The sequence below is a fragment of the Suncus etruscus genome, chromosome 19 (assembly GCF_024139225.1).
Source record: "Suncus etruscus isolate mSunEtr1 chromosome 19, mSunEtr1.pri.cur, whole genome shotgun sequence".
In the NCBI taxonomy this organism is placed as follows: Eukaryota; Metazoa; Chordata; class Mammalia; order Eulipotyphla; family Soricidae; genus Suncus; species Suncus etruscus.
Window position 1 is genome coordinate 41,689,330 of NC_064866.1, and position 19,880 is coordinate 41,709,209.

General features: G+C 42.2%; 1 protein-coding gene across 1 annotated transcript in view; it reads left to right on the forward strand.

The window, feature by feature from the left end:
- Positions 1 to 19,880, forward strand: part of TG (thyroglobulin) — a 286,547-nt gene that overhangs the window by 257,780 nt on the left and 8,887 nt on the right. The window contains exons 45-46 of the mRNA XM_049765629.1: positions 10,857 to 11,038; positions 14,060 to 14,167. Of these exons, the coding sequence (XP_049621586.1) occupies positions 10,857 to 11,038; positions 14,060 to 14,167 (290 nt within the window). The remainder of the gene's footprint in view (positions 1 to 10,856; positions 11,039 to 14,059; positions 14,168 to 19,880) is intronic.

The following is a 19,880-nucleotide window of genomic DNA, read 5'->3' on the forward strand; positions in this document are numbered from 1 at the left end:
GACAACATACCTGCGGAGTATCCAGGCTGCTGAGACACCTCCTGAGGCTCTGTGCTCACAGGAGGATCTTATTTCCTGAAGGAGCAGCTTTCTGTTAAAATTCTTCATCATTCGCCTCAGTGGGGATGTTCCCCCCTTTTCTCTCTCTCTCTCTCCCTTTCTAACTGGTAAAGCTGACAGTCTGCCTACATTACCGGGCATTCATTTGCATGATGAAAAGCAGATTTGTTCCAAAATGCTATGTTCTATCTTCTTCCCCTCTGAGCACCTCCAAAGAACGGGAGGAAAATCCAAATCGTGCCCCTGAGATTGGCCAGGAGTTGGTCTCAGAGAAGGTGAAGTGGGGGGGGGGCTTTCCGTGGGGAGTGCCAAGGGGGAGGGCAGACTCTGAGAGACTTGGAAAGCCGGCACCTGGCAGCCTGAGGCAAGGCGCTGGCATCAGCCCCAGTACAGGAAAAAAATCAAGCCTCTGGTGACAGATTAGAGCGAGGAGCAAGCCAGAGTCCCAGGGAATTAACTGCAAGCTTTCCTGAAAAGTGGTACGGGTGGCAGGGCGATATGAGGGTCCTGGGGAGCTTTGGACCCTAGATCTGAAAGGTGGGTCTCAGTCCCTAGCTTATGTTGTTTAAAATAATATTCCCATACTGAGATGCAGCTTTTCTATTCTTGGATGGGCTTCCTGAGACCCGCCCTGCTGTCTCTGCCAGTTATGCGCAGATATCTAAGCAAAAGAGACAACTTGCAGCACCTTGGAGCCCTGGCCAGCAGCCCTGTCCCTTGGAAACCCTGCCAAAGCCACCTCTGTGGTGTCACTCCACTTGGCTCTTCCTGCTTTAGTCAAAGACCGGGCGAGGTCCGAATCACAAGGTGTGACTTGTCCTGACAAATTAGAAAAATTACATTTATGGGGGGCAAAATGGTGGTGCAAGTGGTATGGCGTTTGCCTTGCATGCACTAACCTAGGACTGACTGTGGTTCGATCTCCCGGTGTTCCATATGGTCCCTCAAGCCAGGAGCAATTTATGAGCACAGAGCCAGGAGTAACCCCTGAGCGTCACTGGGTGTGGATTGCTGAGCAGTGATCACATATGCAATATTTTATGGGGGGAGCATCTCCCAGGAAGTGCTCAGGAGGGCCACAGCCTCTTTTCTGCGATTCTCAGCCAATGCAGCCAGAGGTTGCTGAGAGGATCATTTGATGTTCTCAGCCCTGCAGTACCAGGGATTACCTGGGCCACCCCCACCCCAGTGTTGGGGCCCTCCAGGGGTCACACTTGACAGTGTTTGCGTCTGAATGTATGTTAGATGTGCATGAATTCTTGGATAATTTCTCAGGCCCCTATTGCATTATTTTTGTAGTTTTATTTTGGTATTAAACGAAACTAAGAGACAATAAATTTTAACTCCCCATCCCCAATCATGGAGGGGCTTCGGCTCTGGCCTGTTGTGCATGGTGGGGGAGTCAGGCTTTACCCATCGACACAGGGACTGTCTTTTCTTTAAGCCTGCTTTCCACTTGCAGCTATCAAGGAGCTCTCCTTTAGGCTCTGGAGGTAGTTGTCACCCAAACAGGAAACACTTTTGTCAGGTGGAGTGCATATTCTAGTGAAATGGTCCAGACCATGATGTGTAAGCAAATAAATGAAGAATTTCAGGCTGTGAGAATTACTGTGGCAGGAGCAGGAATAGTGAAGCAAAGCTAGAAAGAAGATGCTGGAATGGGGATGGGCGATCTGAACCCTGCAAGAGCCGACAGGCCCTTTATAAAGAGGTTTGGGGAGAACGGATGCAAAGGCCCCAAGACAAGGTTAGTTTAGGAGGTATGCAAGGCCTGCTTATTGGGGAACTGGTGGATAAAGGAAAGGAGGGTGGACATGGTGAAAGGGACCTCCAATGGACATCACTAGTGATAAAAAAAAATTGTGACTTTATATGCTATTTGCAATTGAATATTTTGGAATGATTTGAGGGAAGGGTGGAAAACCTTGCCAACAGTTAAAATTAGAAGCTAGTGGGGAGAAGGGAGATTTTGGGCATTGGTGATGGGAATGTTACACTGGTGACGGGTGGTGTTCTTTATATGAATGAAACCCAAATACAATCATGTATGTAATAAAGTTGGTTAAATAAAAAAAATTAGAAGCTATTTCTAGTGATAAACCATCAACTAAACCAGGTGACATGGGGCCACCAAGCCCACACCTGATAATGCCTACATCTTTCCAGGGTTATACGTGATGGTGTTCTGGAAACATACAGTATCAACAATGAATTCCAATATTTTGAGCATGCAAGGCTTGAGTTTCTGATCATTGAATGATCAATATTTTAAGCTAGGGAGGAATTCTATTGATTTTCTGACAGTGTTATAAAAAATGGACAATCTAGAGCTCACAGAGCATTTTGAGATTAGATGGCTCTCTGATGCAGGACTCAAGGGATAAGCCAGCCGGTTCAATTGGGGATATAGATGTGGAAACTATGAGAAATGCTCAGGTTTAGTATTTAGGCCACCTAGGCAGCCAGGAGTTCAGGAGAAAGGTCAGAGCTATAGATAGCAATTGGGGTGGAGGGAGGGGAAAGGTGGTGGCACACACGGGGAAAAGTGGGGATACACAAAACCAAGAACAGGAAGTATTTCTGAAAGAAAGCAGTTTCAGAATGGTAGGAGAAGACAGGGATGTGGTCGTGCCTGAACAAGAAAAGATGTGAGTCCTAGTGGCCTCGTCGGGTGCTGTGGCAGGAGGAATGAGGTCAAAAGAGGGCTGGGACAGTCTGTTCCTCTGTTCCCAAACCCACACTCAGTCTCTACTACACGCACATGCTAAATCAGTTCTCATTAGACGTTGTCTCTGACCAGCTCGCACTTTACTAGTGCTTTTTCATGACAAGAACTGGGTCATTCTCACTTTGAATACTCGGTTGTTTACCAACTTCAGGATGTTAACTTAAGTGCACCATTTTATGAGCACATGAGTTTTCTTCTCTACATTAGCACTGTAGAAAAATCCCGTGGGGACTAAATTATAGCTCTACCTGTGTAGATTTGCAAGAACCATCTGAACTCAGATACGTTGTAGGTCTTTCTTGTAGGTATTCTGTTCTTGGTGTCTATCTTCCTTGTGTTATTATAACACTCTAGTGCATTTGACAGGAACCAATGCACCAAAATTAAATGCATTTCTAATTGATTGAGGGTCTGTTATTTGCAATATTAAAGATAGAATATTGTTAATATTTGTTTCCCATGCACATACGTACCAATGACTATTACTGTGTTTCCCTGAAAATAAAACATACTCTTAAAATAAGACCTGCTTACAGGTTTTCTTCTGGATAAACTATAAGGCATCTCCCCTGAAAATAAGCCCCTCCTCCCCCGGCTCTGTCTCAGAAAGAAAATTATTTTTCAAGGTGGTGAGTAAATTCTTGACTGTAGGATTCACATTTTGCCTGGTTTGTGTTAACAACTACTGTACTACCATATCATATGCAGATGCAATTTTTTCTTTATTTTCATTTAACATTTCATTTAATAAAACATCCCCTGAAAATAAGACTTAACGCAACTTTGGGAGCAAAAATTAATACAAGACACTGTCTTATTTTCTGAGAAACAGGGTACACTCATCTCTCTCCCCCAGTCTTTGCAATTGCCCTTCCTTTTTTCCCTCCTCTACAAACTTAGCTACATAGATCAGTTTTCCCATTGTGTTATCTTTGGCCCTTCATTGCTACCTTACTATGGACTTTTGGACTCTGCATATGAGAGAGGTCATTTTGTAATCTATCCCTTTCCTTCTGACTAGCCTACTCAGCACAATGTTCTATAATTCTATCCATGTTGCAGCTAATTGTACAATTTTATTCTTTCTTAGAGCTGCCCAGTATTCCATAATGTATATATATATTGTATATATGTATATATTTACTCTATATACAATATCTTATTGATTCATTTATCTAGAGTTGAGCATTTGGGTCTTTTCCTTTCCTACTGTGCTAAGTGTTATAATGAATATAAGTGTGCGTACATGCTTTTAAATTGATGTTTTTAATTTTGGGGATAGGTGTCAAGAATGGGTATTACTGGGTCAAGTGGAAGTTCTAGTTCCAATTGTTTTTAGAGGTCTTTATATTGCTTTCCATAGAAACTAAACCAGATAACATTTCCAAGTGAAGGGTTTCTTTCTTATTACAATGTTTACAAACATTTTGATATATTAACATCCTCAGTGGCATGAAATGATATCTCATGTTGTTTTGACTTGCATTTCCCTAATCATGAATAACTTTTACAGTTTTTCATCTACTGATTGGCCCTCCCATGTCTTTTTTGGAAAAGTGACTGTTCATCGCTTTGCTCAACTTTTGATTGGGGCCATTGCCATTTCTGTTTTTGAGTTTTTGGAATACTTTATAGATCAGCCCTTTATTTGATATATTGTGTCCAGATATTTTCTACTAGTCAGCGGGTTGTCTTTTATTATAGTTTGTATTTCTTTTCTATGTAGAAAAGTTTTAAATTGATATAGTTCCATTTATTTGTTTTGTTGTCTTTGTTACTATATTCATTTCACTGAAGACTCAAATATGGTCAATTTTCTGGAGAATTTTTCTAATCTTCTCTTAAATATATTTTATAAATGGTATGAGTTACAGTCTTTTTTTAAATTAATATCTTTATTTAAGCACCATGACTATAAAAATTTTGTAGTTGGGCTTCAATTATAAAAAAGAATACCCCTCTTCACCAGTGCAACATTTCCACCACCAATGCCCCCCATATTTTTTACACATGGCTATCTAATTTTCCTAACAGCATTTGCTAAAGAAACTTTCTTTCTCGGGGAAGGTAGGGCGTTTGCCTTGCATGCAGAAGGACAGTGGTTTGAATCCCGGCATCCCATATGGTCTCCCGAACAATTTCTGAGCACAGAGCTAGGAGTAAGCCCTGAGCACTGCTGGGTGTGACCCCCACAAAAAATAAATTTTCTTTCTCAATTATATATATATACTTAGCTCCTATGTACCAGATTAGTTGTCCATAAATCTTAAGACTTTAACTCTTAGTTCTATTCCATTGGTCTTCAGATCTATTTTTATCCCTTTTTCTGAAGGATATTTCACACCAGGCAGTACTTCTCAAAGAATAGATGGATGTCTCTGGTCTACTGAGGGAAGAGATTTCTCAAGGCTTCTTAAGAGATAAGCTTCAGATAAGGAAGAAGTGTGAGTGTGGTGAGCACTGGGGAGGTAGGAGAGAGATCCACTGGGATGCAGTCCTGGGATCGAGCAGAACTTGGGGCCCCAATTCAAGATCACTAGATAGCCCAGCTCTTCCTTCCATGATTCCTCAACTCTATAAAACACAATAAACAAACCAGCATGGAAGGCAGACAGAGTCTGGCTACCACAGGCACCGCACCTTCCATTCCCTCCACCTTATTTTCTGCTCCTCAGCCTGTGTCTGTCCCTCTGGCTATGAGCTTCCTTTGGAGCAACTGTTCTTCCCTTCTCCCCCTATCTCCTCTTTTAGCTCTATGGCTCTTCATGAGACATGCAACCCACCTGGATGCTCAACTCATGATTGTGGCCTCACCAGCCAGCACCCCCAAACAGTTGCTCGGTTAATCTTGTTATTGGTGCCTTAATCCCTTAGAACTAAAGGGCAATGTAGAATCAGCAATCTCTTCACTGGCTTGATTAATAGCCTCCAAAGGGAAAAGATAGACCATTTTGCTCCTTTCATGTGTCTCAGATGCCTGGCATTGATCTCATTGGCAGGTGCTCCAAGGAAAGGTGTTGCACCAACAGAAAGTAAGGTAGAGTCTCTTCAGAGAACTATCTTATTCAACCTTGTCTCTCCACATGTGACCATGTGGGCATCTATTTTCAATGGTCTACAAACTAGAAAAAGATGAAAAACCGTATTCATTATGTCAATATATCTGTCAGCCTCTGGCTAGTCACTCATTTGTGTGATTTTACTTACCATCAACCCCAGACCCAGAGAGGAACTATTAATAAATTGTGTAAGACTCCTCTGTAATGTGCTAATAGACATGAATAGAGAGTTGGAATGTCCTTGGGAGTTCAACCAAGTCCCATAAGTGCTAAATTGAGGGTTAAGTCTCCAATAACACATTGTATTCCAGAAAGTAAACATAACCCCTGTTACACACACACACACACACACACACACACACACACACACACACACACACACACACACACTCACACACTCACACACACACAGGCATAGATGAAAAGACTGGATAGTACAGAGGGTATGGTTCTAGTCTTGCACACAGCTGACCCATTTGATCCTCAGCACCCCAAGTTCTCCTAAGAACTACCAGGAGTAATTCTTGAGCACAGGGACAGGAATAAATGCCGAAAGTCGCTGGTTGTGTTCCCAGTCATCTCTCCTCTGCCCCACCCCACCCACATACATGCAGAGATAAAAGGTGATCAGTGTTTTCAGGAAGTCCTAACTTTTCTGGTGTGTGTAGCGGTGACAGGTCTTGAGACACAAATGGAGCAGTGCCAGTCCTCCTCACACCAAGAAAGCACTGCCTTGCCCTTGACAGCCCTACTTTTGGGCATAACATCGCCTGTATCTACAGTGTGTGGAGTCAGTACTTGCTGTCACGTGGAGGATGCTCCCCACTGCTTCTCTAATTAAACCTTCAGCAACATCTGTGCCTTGGTTCTTGCCAAGAGCGGAAAGCCAAGGATCTTGTGAAATATTGACACACCTGCAAGTTCCCATGTGGCCCAAGGGTGCTCCACTCCAGCAGGTTGGAGAATAGTGACTGGTCAACAGAGCAGATTCCCCTAAGGATTTATGATATCTGAAGTGTGAAGTGCTCTCAGGCTCATGGAGCATAAATGGAGTTCCTTTGCTGGCAGGAACTCTTTAAACACTTGGGGTTTAGAGATCTGCTCTGGTAGTGCCAAGCCTCTGATCCCAGGGATGCTTCAAAGCTGCCTAAGCTGTTTCTGCAAAAATCCATGAAGGCACCTCTGTTCCTTAGGTGCAATCATTTTCCAGCAAACTCAGGAAAGGCCTGCAAAGGTTGGAAACAGAGGAAACAGCAGTTTGGCTGAGGCTTCTCTAGACATGGGTTGTCTACAAGGAGAGGGCACCAAGAATGGTGTTGCGGGGACCATGAGTCAATTTCTTCATCAATACTAAAAGAATATTGATGCACAGAAAATGTCATCCAGGGCTGGCAAGTTATGGTGGGTAAGGCACTTGCCTTGCACATGGCTGACCAGGTTAAATCTTTGTATACCACATGGCCCCAAAAGCATTGCAAGGCATAATTCCTGAGTACAGAGCCAGAAATAACCTGTGAGAAATTCTGGGTATAGACCTCCCCTATAAAAAAAAAGAAACTATATTCTGTAATGTCTTCACCTCCTCCCTCTCTCTGCCTTTACTCCTTGCCCAGTTCTCTTGGCCACTGTCTGTGACTAAATACACAGAGACAAGGCAAGCATCCAGAGCACAGTCTTTGCCTAAACATTTAAAGAATTTTCTTCATATAAAAAAAACAAGGATAGCTACCAAAGCAAATAAGGGGGTTATTTTCTTAAAAATTAATAACCGGCACCATCCCTATATTTTGATGCTTTTCTTATTTTAGTAAAGTGGTTCGTGGATGGTCTGTGTGCCTGCTGTCAGTTTCTAATTTGACCCAATGAAAATCAAGTTTAATAAAAGTTTAATACAAATAGGCGTCCCCTATAACTCTAGACCAGGGGTCTCAAACTCACAGCCCATGGGCTGTTTGTGGCCCTTCGTACAACATTTTGTGGCCCTGCCCTAGAGGAATCTTTTTTTTTGTTTTGTTTTGTTTTAGTTGTTTGGGTCACACTCCCCAATGTTCAAGGCTTACTACTGACTTTGCACTCAAGGATCACCCCGACTTTGCCTCCTGCAGCCCCCAAGTAAATTGAGTTTGAGACCCCTGCTCTAGATTTTGAGCTTGAGCTTCCAGTGTAATTTTAATTGTGACAATGGCTTGCTGACTATTGCAAGTGGAGTTTAATTCTTTCAGTTTGCACACAAGGAAAAGAGAATATCAAGTGTTTCACCCTAAGCCAGGAAGGCAAAGGAAATTTGAAATTTCTGACTTTACTTCCTGTTTCAGTGAGGGATACTAGTTCTTCTTACCCCATCCATTTAACTTCTCTCCACCTCCTTTCTTCCCAAATAATAACAAATTCAGCTTGGAGTAGAACATCTTTTAAAGGTGACAAAACTCATCTTTACACTGTTTTACTCACTTAATTCTCACAAGATCTAAAAAAAAATATCTGTGTGGAAATTAGCAGACCCATTTTGAAGATGTGAGACTCAGAAAGAGGAAATATCCTTTTTAATGTCTCCCTAAATGAGTGGTTGCCTCTTGACTCCCAAATTTTGACTTCACATACAAAACTCCCTTCAATGATCTGAGCCCAGTACCCTGTAGGAACCTCCCTCCCTTGCCATTGGCTGAAATTTTGGGGTCTCACAATTGAGTCCAGGTTATGATTAAGTTTAGTTTGGAAAGCTGACATTTGCAATCTTTAAGACCTGAGAAACCTTCCAGCTCTTCTACAAAAGCTTATTAGAATCTCACAGTCTCATAACCAAAGTGGAATGTCTGAATGTGCATTGGTTTGTTTATTTTTAGATACTTTACTGAATGTATGTGTGAAATGTGAAAAACAACTATTTGATCATTGGAGATAGCACCATTCTTAACCTCTTTTTGTTATAAAATATGCTGAAAAATCAGAAAAGGAGAGAGGATAGTATAGTGCAGTTTTATCCTCTATCTCTAGGTTGTAATGTTAACTCTATTGATTTCAGGCAATTGTTGGTTCAGTAGATTACACTAAAACGGGGTAGGGTGCAAACTACTGGTGAATTAAAAATGTTATCCATATGTGTAATTCTATGTGTGTGTGTGTGTGTGTGTGTGTGTGTGTGTGTGTGTGTGTGTGCTTTCTGTATATATAAAATATCTTTCCTAGGAGCCAGAGGGATTACAGGGGGTAAAATGGTTGCCTTGCATACTGCTGATTCTGGTTCAACCTATCATGACACCATGTGTTGGGTCCTATCAGGAATGATCCTGGGTCCAACACTGGACCAGGGACAAGCCCTAAGCACTGATGAGTGTGGCTCAAACCACTTCAATCCCCAAAAATTAAGAAAACATTTTCTCTACTGTTGATCATCATAAAGAATACTTAAAATTAATGACATAACGAGTCACACGTGTATTACTATTTTTATTTAACAGATATCAAATTTTGTCATCTTAGTTTTCTAAACCTTTTCCAAGGGAAAAATTGTTTAGATAGAATTGAAATGAAGAATTGGTGCTCAGTTCCCTCTGATTTTCTTCCCTCTCTCTACTGTGTCTGTCATACACTATCTGGGAGCATGCCACTCTCCCTTAGCCACTCAGCCCCTGTTTTTGAAGCCAGGTTGACCACCCTATGAGCAGCTGTCAGAAGGTCTCAGCCAGGAGCAGGCACCAATTGCCCATATCTGATCTTCCACCACAGGTCCTCAATGGAGGTTAGGAATACTTGTAGAAACTAAACATGCCAGGGTTTTTGGATAAGCACATTTTACTGCCCAACGTAAGAGCCTAGAAATGTAAACACATATAAAATTTTACAGATAGGAGTTGTATCTCATGACATGACATGACACTCAGGTGTTTTATCCCAATTATTATGCAGTCCTGTGTTTTTCTTTAGACATGAGGAAATGGTCATTTCCTAGGGCAAAGCCTCCCAGTGTAGACAGAAGAAACCTTGGAACAAGAAAGAAAAGATGAAGAGAGATAGGGAAGAAAGAGAGGAAGGAAGGAAGGAAGGAAGGAAGGAAGGAAGGAAGGAAGGAAGGAAGGAAGGAAGGAAGGAAGGAAGGAAGGAAGGAAGGAAGGAAGGAAGGAAGGAGGACAGGGTGGAAGGAAGCAGGACAGGGAAGAAGGAAGGAGGACAGGGAGGAAGGAAGGAAGGAGGACAGGGTGGAAGGAAGGAGGACAGGGAAGAAGGAAGGAGGACAGGGAGGAAGGAAGGAGGACAGGGAGGGAAGGAGGAAGGGGGGAAGAAGGGAAAGAGGGAGAAGAAAGGAATACAGGAGAAGTAAGAGGGATGTAGAGGGGGGAGAGGGAAATGTATAACAGGTCAGCTTATTCAGATAGTTACCATCCTCCCCTGACCATCCATAAATCAACTACTACCTTATCCTCTTATCCTGCTACTTGTCTCTCCATGGGAATTGTGCTTCCATGATATCTAGCTCTCCATATTTACCACTTTTTTTCAGTTCGACAAAAACAGAATATGCTTTGGGCAGGAGTGTTGAGGACTGTTTCCTGGGCCTAGCTGGTCCTGAATAAACTATCTTCGTTAAGACCAAAAGGTCCACACAGAGTTCCTGTGTTGATTACTTGAGTCCATGGATGATATTGAAGTGAGCTCTCCCAACAAAACCAGATAATAAGTCGGCTGAGAACTCAGGCCATACAAGGAGACTCAAGCACACAAGTGCAACTAGACAGTCAGGACTCCATTTACTAAGCACTGATTATGTGCCAGAATGTGGATTAATCTTTTGGGGGCCCATCCTACCTTGGGCCATTCCATTATGTCTATTTTCAGAGGGAACGAGGATAATACAAGAGTTACAGCTGTATAGTTAACATCGCATGCATGACTGAAAATAAGCCAACCCAGATTCTACCCCAGGAGATCTCACACACCAGCTCCAGGCACTTCACTAATTAGAGTGGAGAAATGTTCATTCTCTCTCCATTTCTCTCTCTCAATTTTTAAAGCAATTTGAAGAAAGTCAAGGCCGAACCAATAGCAAAACAGCCTTTTACCAGGCACTGCAGAATTCCCTGGGTGGTGAGGATACTGATGGTGCCATCCAAGCTGCTGCTACGTGGTACTACTCCCTGGAACATTCCACTGATGACTATGCCTCGTTCTCCAGAGCCCTGGAAAATGCCACTCGGTAAGCTCTGCAACACTCTTCCCACTTCTGCGCCTCAGCACAGCCAAGGAAACGCTCAGCTCATGCATGAGATCAGAAAGCCTTCTACCAGAACCTTTCTTTCATTCTGATTCAATAAAGGAGAGGGATGGAGTTCACCAGCAAAAATGAGGGGTGACCCTTACACATCTTCCTTCTAAACTCTGGAAGAAATAGCCGAAGTGCTTTCCAGAAGAACCCTTCAAAAACTTTGCACCAGAAGTAGCTTCTTAGGCAATTATCACAAAGACACTGTTGACCCCAGCAGCCCTAGCCAGAGAGAGACCTCGTGTCCTCTGCCCAGCAATCATTGCCCTGAGTAGCTGTGAGAATCCTGTAGATTCACAGGCTTTCTAAGACTCCCCAGTTACTCTCTTATGCAATCAAGGGTTTGCCATATGCATGGGGAATGGCTGCTAGCATGGGAGCATGGATCTAATCCCCTTCAATTAGGGGCACTACTTATTAACTTCCTGTTATACATACTGTTCCTCTTCAATGTTTGCTCCCTCTGTTCTTTCTATTGGGGGGGTAGTTCCTACAGCCCCCCAATGTCTTTTGTCACAATGCCATCTTCATGCTTATGAATCATTAGAACTAGCCTGCCTTTCTCTCCATGTTTGGCCCAAAGGACCTTTACGTAGCAGAAATAAGTTGGCATAAGAATTCAAGAAATAGGATTCTAATGCCTCTAAAATATCACCACAGTGGGATCCCAGCTTGCAGTTAGTCTGTGAGCCTCTCATTGGACCCCTTTTCTGTTCCTTTTCCTTGGCAGGGTACCTTCTCTAAGAAGAAAATTTGGTTTGTTTTTACTTTCTCTGATTCCTCTTCTGCATTCCCTCTATCCTTGCCTTGTCCCCTAAGTCCATGACCAGGCCCAGTAAAATCCTCTGAATTTGACACCAAAGATGAAACTGAGACCCATGACCCCACTTAAAGTATCTATCCAAAACTCTGTGGTTTTAATGTGCTAGGCTGTGGTTACCAGCTCAAAATAAAATTTTCTACCAGCCACTGATCTTAGAGATTAGAAAGACCTTAATTATCCCTGCCCCTACACCAAACTACCAACAGCTATTTCTTTTTTTTTGGGGGGGGTCACACCTGGTAGCGCTCAGGAGTTACTCCTGGCTCCATGCTCAGAAATCGCTCCTGGCAGGCTCAGAGGACCATATGGGATGCCGGGATTCGAACCAATGACCTTCTGCATGAAAGGCATACGCCTTACCCCCATGCTATCTCTCCGGCCACCCAACAGCTATTTCTGAAGGTCCTAAGAATGCTTAGTTCTACAAGGACTGGACCTCCAAGAGGTTCAGACCAAATTGAGATTGGCTCATACCTGTGTTTTGAAAGTATCTCAAAGGTGAAGTTCTGAAATCCCAATTTCTGTGTTTTTTTATGTTTGGTTGCCATTGAAATGCCTACTATGATCTGAGAAACAGCAGGCAGAGGTGGACTCTAGCCCTCTGAGAGCTCAGGCCCTCATTCTCTAAGGCCAGACTGAAGCTATGGCACAAAGTGAAGATTTTACATCTCCAGTTTCCTGATCAGCACCTCCAAGTGTGAGACTCTTCTTTGCGGCTCATCCACTCCTGAAGGATCTTATGTACTGTTATTGTTTTTCATGGAGGACAATACTTGAAGGTCACTCCTGGCTCTGTACTTAATGGACTAGATGTACCGCAACTGAATTAACCCTCTAAAATCTTTCTGGCGCCTCAGGTCCCATCTCTGTATTTTAAGCACTCTCCAGGATAGCCAGGAGTTTACCCCAACCTCTGCTCCACCCTTCTTTTTAGCTTTTCCTTGAGCTACTGACAGACACAGAGGAGCTGGTCTCAATTGGCAGAAAATGAGGAGTCACTAACAAAGATCAGGGTGTTACTCCTCCCCTTGAATGACACACATGTGCCTCCTCCTCGTTTAGAGGTTATAAGATTTCTAGGGGGTACCTCTGATCCCCTTTTTCAACTGAGAGAAAGGAAATACCAAGAGTTGCAGGAGCCATTGAACATATTTACAAATCTTGGGGAGCACAAGGTTAGCTGATGCTCCCTGCTATGTTCACACATTCTCCTAAAAGTCATTCATATCACCCCACCTTTAAAGGAGGACCAAATGTGACTCTAAAAATCTGGAGGCTTCTCCACATCTTTAGCAGAAACACTTGGGGGAATTCCTTGTTGTAGGGACAGGTAGGATGTTTAGCCCCTTCTCCTCCCCTTCCAGATATGAAAATGTTGAAATGCCTTCAACATTGCTACATACATCCTATGACTTCAGGTGGTCTTTCTAAAGATCCACTTTTTCCTATCCACTTCAAGTTCTGCTCCATAAAAGAGCATTCTTATTTTTGTTTGGTTTATTATGTTTTTTTGTTTGTTCACTTTTCTCAAAGTCCCAAAAGGTGCTCGGGAAGGCACCTCCCTCTTAACAACTCTAGGCCCTGGGCCCACAGTTCAATGCAAGGGTACCAAGGATGCACTGCTGCTTGGACTATCCAGTACCAAGGACTATCTGGGCCACCTAGCAGTTTTGGGGGACCCCTCAGGACCATACTTAGCAGTTTGTTGAACTTTTAGGATATATCCAGCAATGTGTAAGGGACAAAATGGTATGAGGAAATAAATTTGGATTGTCTGCATATAAGGTTAGTGCTTTAAAAACTCTACTGTCTCTCTTGCCCATCCTTTTATAGCCTCATGTAAATTTAGATGCTGGGGAGATATTTGTTCTCTGGATTTCTTGGTCTGGAAATAAATGTGAGCACACACACACACACACACACACTCACACACACACACACACCAATGTACGATAACAGCTGACAGGAAACTGGGCTGCTCCATGCACCTATAGTGGAACTAAATAAGGGAGATCCCAAGAGGTGCTCTCTGAAGGTTTTTGGTGGACAAGAGGATCCTTGTCTGAGAGAAGTCTTGGTCAGCCTATGGATTTATGCATGGCTGTCTCTATTTTCTGTCTTCCTTACTCCAGGGACTACTTTATCATCTGTCCTGTGATCAACATGGCCAAACACTGGGCAGGGAGTGGCCGAGGGAATGTCTTCATGTACCATGCTCCTGAAAGCTATCACCACAGAGGGTAAGAAGTCGTTATGGTCACAGTCAATGTCGACAGAGGGGGCAACTTGGCAGAGCTGCCTGTCATGCGTGGGACCCGTGGGGAAGCAAAGCAAAGTGTGCAGGGCTGAGCTACTGACCTAGGTCCTATAGCCTGAGATAGATCACTCTTTAAACTGTTTTATCATTTGCGGAATTGCTCTAACTATCAAGGCCACATTTTCATAGCACAGTGGGCGAGCACTCCAAGAGAGACTCAGAGAGCAGGTGAACTGAGCATTAATGTTCCCAGGTTGGCAGAGAGTCTTCATTGCCGTGATAGGTGTGTCCTGCTAGAAATTCATCACTGAGAAGAAATGAAGAAAATAATTGTCCAGGGCTCGAGAGCTAGGACAGGGAGTAAAGTGCTTGTCTTTTATAAACTGAGGCAAGTCATATGGCCCCAAGCACAACCAGGGCTCACTTCTAGAGTGAGGACTAAGAAGAAGGAATAGACCCTGGGCAATGCAGGGTGTGGCCCAACTTTCCTCTAGCCTCCCACAAAGAAAATGACTCTTCAAAATAATCCTGTATACAGGCGTATCTTTTTTTTAACAACCAAAAGGAAAATTTGCTCCTCCCTAGTTTATTGTTACTTCAATAAGTGGTTCAAAGTAACTTATAATAAAAAGTATCCAAAGCAATAGAGATCAAAATAAGGGATACAAGACACAGAACCCCAATAATAAGGATCAGGCACAGGATGAAAGCCCACATTTCCCAGAAGTCAAATAATAGTTTTTTTGAAACAGCATAAAGAAACAGAGCTTTGGTTTTCATCAGCTATACAAAGAAAATACAAAGAGTCTGCTCAGCTCTCCCCTAAGCATGCACAGATAAAATAAAGTCATAGATTCTGTCTCCATAAGACCCCAGAGGCTGTTTGGCTTCTTTTTGTTGTTGTTGTTGTTGCTGTTGTTGTTTTAAATTTGACTGGAATCCAGGCTCACATGGTGGAGCAAGGGTTAATTGCCACAAGATTATTGGTGTGTTTTGTGGGAACAAAGAGAAGGGACATGAAAGTGCCATATTCCTTCTTGTGTTAGTGTTGGGGATCCAACACACACACACACACACACACATACACACACACACACTTTAATTGTACAATTTTGAGCAGGCTCCTTTGACTTTTTGACTTTCTGATTCTCTGTATTTTTTTTTATTTTTTTTATTATTTTTTTTTGATTCTCTGTATTTTTATATGAAAAGGGAGGTTAAGAGTTCTGTCCTCATCACCACAGAGATGGCATTATTTCTGAACACAAGATATCCAGCTTTCTATAGAACCTTAACTTGAGCTACTCTGCCTCACATCCAGGAAGTCTTACTTCACTTCGAGTAATCATAAAAACTCAATCAAAACCTGAAAAAAATATCCACACACCTCTGGACTCTGAAATTTGTGATGGAGGGGAAAAAAAGCATGAAATACATCCACTACATGAGAGTAGATGCAATTATACAAAGTTCATTTGTAAACTGAACAAAACACAGGGGTCCAGGGGATTCCTGCTCCCAGCATACTGGCTTCGTTTCCTAGGAAAGTTGTGATGGGGTCCAATAGGGGTAGTTTAGAGCAGAATCAAACCAGTCTCTTAGTTCTTGGATATCTGGCCTATACCTAATTCAAGGACTTGATCATTGAGTTGTGTACTGACTGGTGCCTAGGAGTTCCCTATTGTCCATCAGAACACAGAGCTCACTTTTCCAGGTGTTCCTTTCCTCCCTGCTGCAATTGTAATATGGAACCAACTCTATCACAGTTACTCCTATCAATGAATGACTCACAGAAACTAACCCATTTCATTGTTGACAAGTTTATCTTTTCTGCCTGAAAAGAGATCGCTTTCACTCTGCCCCAGAGCTGTCACACTTCTCATTTATTTCTGGCTCAAACCTGCAGGCTTAAAATATATGTGTGTTTGTTACATTTTCAGCCATCTGTCTCCTGCCTCCATTTCTGTTAGCAGAGAAGAGCATTCCTGGCAGAGCTCATGACAAACCCATCAGCTCCCACTTTCTTGCAGACTTGATAATTGATTACGGACTTACTAATTGCTCACCTATAAATGATTGCCATCCTCCAAACCAAAGGCCACTCTTTGATAGGAGAGTAAGGGCACAACAGAGGATGGAGGAGACAGAGGAATAAAATTTAAATGTAGGAATCCATTTTAAGATTTATGTTCAAAGAATCATAGAATGTGGAGCATGATTTTTATCTACAGCCCTCTGTTAGAAACGGAATTTTAAATGAGTGTATCAGCAGGTTTACTATTGGTATTTAGGGTCACGTCAATCGACATAGGGCTGCCCCTTGTGTTGCATTGTGTTTAGCAGCACCCCTGGCCTCTGCTCAATGTCAGAAATACCCCCACATAATTTGAACCACTGTGTCTCTGTCAGACACAGCCAGTGTTCTCTATCCATTTCAGAAGTGTCCACAGCTGCTCCTTGCTGAGAACTGCCACTAGAATCCACGAAAACTGGTGCAGTGAGAAATGAGAGGAGAAAGAAAACCCTTTTTAAACTGAATCCTCCCCCAAAATTGATGCAGGCCTCCCCTTCCCAGAAGTTGCCTCTGGCCCCAGTGAGCTCAACAGGGTAGATATGACTGCAGTCCAGGACCAGGGTTTATGTCAGTGGCACCAGCAGGAATGTGCAGGAATGATGGGCCTTACTCCCCTATCCATGTTTGTTATCCCCACACCAGGTGCATCACAATGGCATCCAATGTGTCTCTGAGACTGGATTCCCCCTCTAAAATAGGGCTAGCATTGACACCAGTCATGCTCCTGCTTTCTAACAGCCTGTGCTAGTGGACATTCTGTCCCTAGGACCTTCAAGAGGACAGGCCCTGTTATGCACTGCAACTTGTAGCCAAATAGCACGCAGTCCCATAGGTCAGCTCAAATGGAGGTAGCCATTCAATCAGCCCTTGTTTAAAGCCAAACCTGAAAGGAAGAAAAGGAGCAGAACTGATTCTCTGATGTGTGCTGCTCCATCCTAAGAGCAATGAGCTCTTATCTGGCTGTTATCTCCCATGTCCCTGTGGCAAGTTTTGGTTTTCAGGTTCTTAAAGGTAGCTAAGATAGTGCAATGACAGTTACCTGAGAAGTGGGTGCGATTCAAATACCGCTTCGTATGCCCTAGCTCACTGTCAGCCCTGAAAATGGTGTTCATTGGGTCACACTAATACTGTCAACTGGTCTTTGCTGAAAGATTCCTTGTGGAAAGTAGTTACTGATAAATGGTCTTGAGGGACTAGCTTAGCAAAGGGGCTTAGCTGTGCTGCTTCAAAGTGTAGAGGGAGCCTGTTCATCTTAAATTCTAGTGGTGCCATCTTATAATTCCCTATATTAGAACTTGTGCTATCTTTAAGACCTTACTTTGGATTTTTTTTTTGACCCTCAGATTGCTGGGAGATTAGTCCCACATCTTAATCAGGCAAAACACATTTCACAGAAGTGAAGGAGATTGACTTATATTTGAACAGGGTGGGAAGATATTTGGTGTTAAACCCCTCCCTGGACTCTAGAAGAAAGAACAGAGCTTGTGAGGGTGAATAATTTTAATGAAGTCGCTTCCACTAATTGACTGCCTGTTTGCATTTGAATAAGTTCCTTGGACTCCGTTTCATCACCTCTGTAATGGATCTAGTTGCCTTGATTTTACAATGTGATTAATCAAGTCCATGAACCTGCATATGCTCAATATTCAAATCATTTTCCTGAGAAAAGCCCAGGCTCTGAAATTAAAAACATTTCAAACTGACTAAAAAGGCAATCATGTTCTTTCTTTATAAGTTGTTCCAAGTCTGGAAAACAAAGTCATAAATTCCATACTCAAGACATTTTGCATACCGCTATCTATATTTAAGATATTTCTGAATGTTCCAGGGGCCTTTAACATTCCATACTCTACATAGACTATTTCTAATTGACTATCTGGGTGAGTTTTTTGGGAATGAGTAAACCAAAGGAAATATTAAGTGACTGGATTCTTGAAATGGTTCCATTAGTCTGGATACATACTATGAGATTAATAGATAACTTCCCAGCAATAATAAAAGCAAGTTATTTTTAAAAACTGACTACTCCAAGATATATGAGGTTGGATATAAATATTTTTTACAACAAAGATTCACCAAATATTTACCCACTGCATTCTAAGCCCCAGATTCTGTCCTATTTCCTAGAGTAGAGAAAAATGTAATACAGAGGGGCGGTTTTCTATGACTTAACCCTAGTCAAGATGGGGGCTGAGTAATTAGAGGCAAAAGAGCAGACAATACATGCAAGCACAGTACCACAATTAACTAGGGAACAGAAGAGAAGGGAAAGGGAGTGTGAGGGAAGGGGAGGGGAGGAGAAAGAGCTTGGCATAATTGGTGATACAGAAAGAGTAGAAACAGGAGAATAGTTGGTGAGAAAAGAAAAAAAAGAAAGTCTTGTATTTCAGAGAGTTTGTAAGATGGGTCCAAAAACATATTACACCTGGTAGAGGGTTTGCTTTGCACATGCTAAACAAGATTCCATCTCCGGAATCCCATATGTTCACCCTGAGCCCTGCAGGAATGATCCCTGAGCACATAGCTAGGAGAAAGTCTTGAGAGCCAACAAGTGTGGTCCAAATTCTGAAATAAATAAAATAAATAGATTACTTACTTACTTTATAAAATAAAAATTTTAAACCATAACTTATAAAGAGTATTACAGAAGGCACTGCATCAAGTTGTCCCATTCCCCAAATGAACGGAGACTTAAGACCTCTTTTGTCCAGTGTGTTGATCAGTTAGTGAACCTGAAGTCAATAAAATTAGTGAATTGTCAAAAGTAATAAAATAAGAACACGACTTAATATTTTAATTTAAATCTAAGAATATAAATGTGCATTCTTGGGCCATTCTTTTGGTGCATGCCTCAGGCTTAAGTGAAAATGCTGTCTGAAGTTCTCCCTTGGAATTTCTTGCAAAAGCATAAAGTAAATGCATGGCTCATAACTTCCCATTTTGGTTTCTGGAAGTTGGGGGAAGTCAATATACTTAAGAAATTTAATGAAGTTATATCATTACGCTGATGACTACTACTGGTGTACATGAGATAAATGTAGTTGACTCTTGATAAATACAATAGTTCCTGTTGAGAACTTGATGTGTTGAGCCAGAAAATGGCAGCCAAATTGCGAACATAGTTGTCAATGTTTTTTGAAGGGAACAACATAATCAAGTTAATCCCTCAAGTAAGTTGAAGGCTTTGCCTGTGCTGCAAAATTTATAGAGTATGATGGGAAAAATAGAAACATTTTCATTTGGGACCAGGGGCCAATTCTATTATTTAAAATAAATTGCTGAACTCATTTTTAAAGGATCACGGAGCAAATCCTTTTGTAATCTTTGAGTCATTTGTGAAATATATAATTACTTCTTGATGAATGCATAGGCAGAATCTGAAAATTTGCATATTAGATTACTCCCACAAGAAGCATAGTGACTGATCAGGGAGTTCTTCAACTCTCCAACCCTAAAAGAATTTAAAAACAAACAAGTATGGAAGCAAAAGGCCCTTTATTTTTTTGCTCTCCTCCAAATTTCCTTTGGAGGAAGTTATCCTAGAGATATGGGCTAGAGATAAGGGAAGGGAGCATATTTTATGAGAACGAGGTCAACAAAATTTTTCCTGTAGAGAGAACAG